Source organism: Oncorhynchus keta, chromosome 20 (assembly GCF_023373465.1).
Source record: "Oncorhynchus keta strain PuntledgeMale-10-30-2019 chromosome 20, Oket_V2, whole genome shotgun sequence".
In the NCBI taxonomy this organism is placed as follows: Eukaryota; Metazoa; Chordata; class Actinopteri; order Salmoniformes; family Salmonidae; genus Oncorhynchus; species Oncorhynchus keta.
This window is the reverse complement of record NC_068440.1, coordinates 13,819,390-13,826,419: the sequence shown is the minus strand read 5'-3', so window position 1 is coordinate 13,826,419 and position 7,030 is coordinate 13,819,390. Positions and strand designations below refer to the sequence as shown.

General features: G+C 37.9%; 1 protein-coding gene across 1 annotated transcript; it reads left to right on the top strand.

Moving 5' to 3' along the window:
* The first annotated feature begins 276 nt into the window (after positions 1–276).
* Positions 277–6,579, top strand: LOC118399440 (uncharacterized). The gene is made up of 9 exons (XM_052472108.1): positions 277–468; positions 1,762–1,863; positions 2,020–2,342; positions 2,558–2,622; positions 2,894–3,090; positions 4,667–4,884; positions 5,507–5,568; positions 5,765–5,913; positions 6,311–6,579. The coding sequence occupies exons 3-9, from the start codon at positions 2,163–2,165 to the stop codon at positions 6,394–6,396; spliced, it is 957 nt and encodes a 318-aa protein (XP_052328068.1). The 5' UTR covers positions 277–468; positions 1,762–1,863; positions 2,020–2,162; the 3' UTR covers positions 6,397–6,579.
* Positions 6,580–7,030: the final 451 nt, after the last annotated feature.

Genomic DNA, 7,030 nt, shown 5'->3' with positions numbered 1-7,030 from the left:
TTATGTTTGTAAAATCTCTCATACTATTTGATAGTCTATTAAAGTTGACTCTTCTCTCCCCTACTCCTTACAGTGTGACACAATCTTCCGACAAAGATATGGGCTTAGTTTCGTTCAGACGACTGTTACTCAATTCAGGTAATATTGTATTCTACTTTTAAACCATTTTCTTTCATTTAGACAATAAAGTCTTTAGAACCTAAAAAGCCTTATTTTTAGCAAACCTTTACTTTTTCAGTCACCTTTTGACTTGACCCTGACCTATGAACTTTTTGACCCTCTGCAGACCTGTGCCTCGTCTCGGTCAGGATCCTAACACAGAGGTGGATTTGGAACTGGAGTTCAATGCGACCTCCACAGTACCTATCCCCAAGGACAGTGACATTGTTGAAACATTGAAAGAGGCTGTGACCAATCCAAACTCTAACTTCAACTTATCTTTGGATCTGAACTCCATCACTGTGATAAGTAAGCAAACCCAATCAATCGGTGCTCCAAAAATATCCATTGACAAGTAATGTTCAGTTGTAGAACCTTTGAAGTTAAATCACGTTGCGGAATTGATCAACCAATTGCGGCTACATCAGCAACATTTCACTGTCCTCCCTCCAACATCCCACGTTATCAAGTTGTACACACTAGTACATCACCAACCAGTACAGTTTAAGCACACGTTGCATTTGGAGCACCTTTCAAATTCTAAAAGAGTGTAATGTTTTATTAATTTCAGATACCCCTGCTACAACAACTGTTCCTGCTACAACTGCCATAACAACGGCACCTCCTCCAGTGGTGGAATTACAAGTCACCTTGCAGCAAGCTTTTGTACCAGCCTTGACTGACCCTCAAAGCACAGAATTCAAAACACTATCAGTAACCATTACTACAATTGTAAGTCCTCGAAATCCAGATATGACCATTCATTTGTGTCTATGTTGATGTGGTTATTGACTTTACCTAAGGTTCAAGTGACAATGACTTTAGGCTTAATGATCGGTGAGCTACGGGAATAAGGGATTGTTAAAATATATAGGCCTAATAATGTTATATATATATTATGTTTGTAAAATCTCTCATACTATTTGATAGTCTATTAAAGTTGACTCTTCTCTCCCTACTCCTTACAGTGTGACACAATCTTCCGACAAAGATATGGGCTTAGTTTCGTTCAGACGACTGTTACTCAATTCAGGTAATATTGTATTCTACTTTTAAACCATTTTCTTTCATTTAGACAATAAAGTCTTTAGAACCTAAAAAGCCTTATTTTTAGCAAACCTTTACTTTTTCAGTCACCTTTTGACTTGACCCTGACCTATGAACTTTTTGACCCTCTGCAGACCTGTGCCTCGTCTCGGTCAGGATCCTAACACAGAGGTGGATTTGGAACTGGAGTTCAATGCGACCTCCACAGTACCTATCCCCAAGGACAGTGACATTGTTGAAACATTGAAAGAGGCTGTGACCAATCCAAACTCTAACTTCAACTTATCTTTGGATCTGAACTCCATCACTGTGATAAGTAAGCAAACCAAATCAATCGGTGCTCCAAAAATATCCATTGACAAGTAATGTTCAGTTGTAGAACCTTTGAAGTTAAATCACGTTGCGGAATTGATCAACCAATCGCGGCTACAACAGCAACATTTCACTGTCCTCCCTCCAACATCTCATGTTATCATGTATCCCACCAAAATCGGTGAAATTTCGTACAATGTATTCTCGGTATGAACTCTCATTACTGGTATTTTCTCTTCACAGGGACCTCAAGCACAGCCACAGATGTCTCGACAAATACAACAGCTACACCTGTTGCAACATCAACAACAAGAGGAATCACAACCACTACTTCCATCTCAGTCGGTTGGTGATATGTTATGCAACCTGCACATATTTTAGAGAATAGTACTTTAAAGACACACACTAGTATTTCACCAGTACAGTTTAAGCACAAGTTTCAATTGAAGCACCATTCAAATAGTAATAGAGTTTTTTTCCCAACTGCCCCTGCAACAACAGCTATTCCTGTTACCACAGTACCTGGTGCTGCCATCACAATACCAACTGGAGAACCCGTCACTGTTCCTGTTACTGGTTATACAACTACAACCACATCTGTGGCCCCCTCAACTACTGTTTCAAGCACAGCACCAACATTGGCTATGACAACTACCAGCACAACTCCAACAACTACTTCTACTACTACGACAACAACTACCACAACGACTGCACATCTTGCAGTGGTTACATTACAACTCACCATACAAGAGGTTTTTGTACCAGCTTTGAGTAATCCTCAAAGCACAGAATTTCAAACACTTGCGGTATCCTTTACTTCAGTGGTAAGTCCTGTGATCATATCTTTCTTGTATTTCTTTGTTTTGATTGTTACTGAGAATATGGTTGACGTACTGGGACAGAGTTACTTTTTTACCTCATATCAAGCTTAAATAAAGTGACAGAAAAATAAAATACAGAAATGTTTTTTTTTTGTATGTAGAACATGATTCATTCTATTCTATAGTCCATGAATGTTCTTTGTTCTTTTCTCAAACAGTGTGACGTGATCTATCGAGCAAAATATGGGATATTTTTCATCCGGACGATTGTCATTTCATTCATGTAATATTTTATTCTATTCTACCTCTAAAGTAGCTTGATTCAATGTATCCAATAGCTTGAAAAAGTATGTCTCAAAATAATGTTTTAAGCATTATATTGCTTTTAAAAAACCTTCACCAGTCAACATTCTTGTCATCAGGATATTTTCTATGTTGATTCCATTGTGATGATATTGTTATTACCTTAGGTGCAAGCTGGACATGTATGACTGTCCACTTTCCAGTCAGCTTTTGATTTGACACTTGACATCTGAAATTTGTGCCCTTTGCAGACCAGTGTTCCGTTCTCGTATGGCAGCAGACACACAGGTGGTGCTGGAAGTGGTGTTCAATGAGACCGCCATTGCAACTAACGCTAATGCAACTATGCCCAAGGACATTGACATTAAAGACACACTGAAAGAGGCTGTGACCAATCCAAACTCTGCCTTCAACCTCTCTGTGGTTCCAAACTCCATCACTATTATCAGTAAGTAAACCTATGAAATGGATTCACTAAAATTATCCGTTGTCATACAGTGGGGTCCGGAATTATTGGATCCCTTGAAAAATAATAAGCAAAAAAGACTATGTAAAATAATTACACAAATACTGACCTTTATTGTGTGATCAAAAACATTTACAAATTATATTATTTGATACTAATACAATTGCTCAGGGAAAGAGATTTTTTGACAAGTAATAAAGAAAGTCTCTAAAAGATATGATCCCCTGTTTTCAATACTCCATCACGCTCCCCATTCCTTCATACAGAATCTTTCCAGATCCTAGTACCTTTTGGTCTGTGCTTATGGACTGCCTTCTTTAATTCAAACCACAGGTTTTCAATGGGGTTCAAGTCCGGAGACTGATATGGCCATTGCAAAATGTTGATTTTGTGGTCAATTAACCATTTCTTTTTGTATGTTGATGTGTGGTTGGAGTTATTGTTTTGCTGGAAGATTCACTTGTTGCCAAGTTAAAGCCTTCTGGCAGAGGCAACCAGGTTTTTTTCTAAAATGTCCTGTTAAAGTTCATGATGCCATTCACCTTTAAAAGGATCTCAGGACCAGTGGAAGCCCCATAACATCAAAGATCCACCATCAGATTTTACAGTAGGGATGAGATACCTTCTGGATATACATCGTTCTTTTGAAGGCCAAAGCCACCATTGGTGTACGTGGCCAAAGTGCTCTATTGTCATGTCATCTGACCATAGGTACAAGTGCAAAAACAATAGATCTGTGACAAAAGGGCTGTGTATATTAAAAAAACATTGAATTTACATAAATAGTTAAATGTCAAAATATGCAGTGATTCACGCATTCGCAATACAATTGTGGAGCAATTTAGGCAAGACACCAACAAAGATAGCTGAACTTGAAAGTGACTGTTAACAGTACTCAAACTTGTCAAATAAGGTAAATAAGGCCCTAAAAAGTGCTGTAGCTCAGCAACCTTCCACCGCTAATGCGGAAGGCCAACATAAGCGGATGCGGTGGATTGGCACAAATCTCTAGTTTAAACTGATGGATTTTGATGGGGATTTTTTAATGATGTTACTTAGATTGGCGAACGGCTTCCTCAGTAGACTCTTAAGGATTCATAATAAGAGATCATTTTCATTTTATTTCAGTTGGTCCTACATCTGCTGTTCCTACTATAAATACAGTTGAGTTGTTGCTAGATAGAATTTACAGAAGTGCATTTCAAACCGTTGGATTAAATGATTTAAAAAATATATATAAATACACTGGAAAGCAATACTATAAATGCCTGGTGAAGGGTTTCCTTCTCAAGAACCTGTTGTTTCATATAATATACATTAAACATTGCAATCTGTTGCGTTCCTTAAACCTATGATTGCATTTAGGATAATATTCTAATTTGAGCGGCAAGTATTTTGCACCAAATAAGAGACAATCCTGGAGAGACATTACATTTTAACTTCAAATCTTTCTAAAACAGTTTTGATATTAAAATGTCTAATTCAAATTTGACAGTTCTAAAAGACAAACTGTCAGGTCATACACAAAGTTCACATTTCATTAATTTTGTGTTCACAGGGGTCCCAAATACATCCACAAGTGCCACCACAATTACAACGGCTACTCCTGTCATCACAACCGTTGTCCCAGCTGCTCCAACCACAACCTCTGTGGTCACAAATACACTCACTACAGTGTCTGTGGAGTTCACGTCCAAAGGAGAGACATTTATCTCCGACCTATCAACCTCATCCTCTCAGGCCTTTCAAACTCGAGCATCACTGATTAAAACACAGGTGAGCCTCCTGAAGGAATGAGAAGAACACAGATGTGGGAAGGTCATGATGAGAGGGGTAGAATACAGTAATAAACACCTTTCAGTTGACTCTTATTATGATTGCTAAATACTACATAATTTAAACACTTTCCCCCCAATCCCCCCTTCCCCAAAACACGTGTAAATATTTGACTATAAATTGCACCTTCGTGTATTATACTTATGCTAATATTATACTCTAGAGAGCAATTATCTTTTATTATTTCTTATTATTATTACATTGTCGAGAAGGAACCTGCAAGTACGCATTTGGGTGGACGGTGTATACCATGTGTATCCCCTACATACGACTAGTATGTATGGAATACCGAGTGGTTCAGCGGTCTAAGGCACTGCATCTCAGTGCTAGAGGTGTCACTACAGACCCTGGTTTGATTCCAAGCTGTATCACAACCGGCCGTGATTGGGAATCCCATAGGGAGGCGCACAATTGGCCCAGCGTCGTCTGGATTAGGGTTTGGCCGGGTAGACAATCATTGTAAATAAGAATTTGTTCTTAACTGACTTGCTTAGTTAAATAAAGGTTTAAAAAATGTACTTGAAACTTGTTGATCTAAACTTTACATGTTTTTGCATTCCAGCTTGAACCTTTCTATCGATCAGCTTTCGCCTCTTTCAACAGTTTGACAGTGATAAAATTCAGGTGATTTGTTTGCATTCAATTGATTATGTTGATTTTAACTAATTGAATTCTACAGCCAAAGAACCGTATACAGATTTCATGAAAATGTATATAAACATGCTACATCATTAAACAAAAGGAAGAAATAAATAATTGATCAAAAAAGTATACCTCATATAATCAACTGTCATTAAAACAATCTCTCATTTGATTGCAGAAATGGATCAATCATTAACACCATGAATGTAGCATTTAGCTCCTCCGCTGTGCCAAATTCCAAGGAAATTGGCACCGTTTTGATAAAGGCTGCACAAAACATCACAGCTTTCAACATCAACCCCACGTCAGTTACTGTCAGTGGTGAAGGTAAAAAAACATTGTCCATGCTTTATGGTAAATTCATATTTTGTATGCCATTATCTAGAGGGTCTATATGGCAGAAAACAAGGTTATTGTAGCAATAACAGTATTTGTATTTATTATGGATCCCCATCAGCAGCTACTCTTCCTGGGGTCCAGCAAAATAAAGGCAGTTTATACAATTTAAAAAAACATTCCAATACATTCACAGATTTCACAACACACTGTGTCCTCAGGCCCCTACTCCAACACTACCACATATCTACAGTACTAAATCCATGTGTATGTGTGTGTAAATATTTAACAGTAAATATGTACAGGCCTTATTCACAATAATCATGTTACAGGTTAGCAAATACATATTTTCCTTTCATGTTCACTTTCTCTCTCTTTATCTATGCAGTTGTGACCTCAAGTGGAATAAGCAGCAAGACCAGTCTCTTCACTGCTTCCTGTCTGGTGGTGTTGTCACTGCTGCTGTCAAGCTAGTCTCAGCAGCAAGCAGCAGTAGGAAATATCTTCACTTTGAAAATGTATTTACCTCATGTCCCCCACTCCCATCATATGTAATGGCAACCTATTTAATCAGTATTTGTTAACCTAAGTTGATTCTCATTATAGTTATAGTTATTATACTCATTATTCAAATTTAAATAAACCTATTCTAAACAATTGGAGCTTCTTATTCTGGTACATTTACTTTGTCTTACACTACATTGAAAAGTTTATTTTCCAACCAAATGAGGATTAGCAGATTATAATTTAATGTCTTTTATGATTTAGAAGTGCGTCCCAGTCATTTTGTACTCATTTGTACTCACAAGTGGCAGAAGATGTATTGAAATGTAAGAGTTGATGTTCTTCCATGATCAAATATTCTTTGGTTGTGGGGCAAAATGTAGATGCTTGCCAGCAAACCCACTATACAACACAACACTAAACAATACATTAATTGCACTGTAACGGTGACAAATGGTGCCCACACACTGTTAGTTCCTACATAAAACATTCCCAACAGCACAGTCCAAACAGCAGTCCCAACACCTTAACACTGCTACACCTGGCTATCAGCGGAGCCTTGTCTAGCAGCGAAACAGTTCATTCAGCCTCGGGGCAGCAGGGT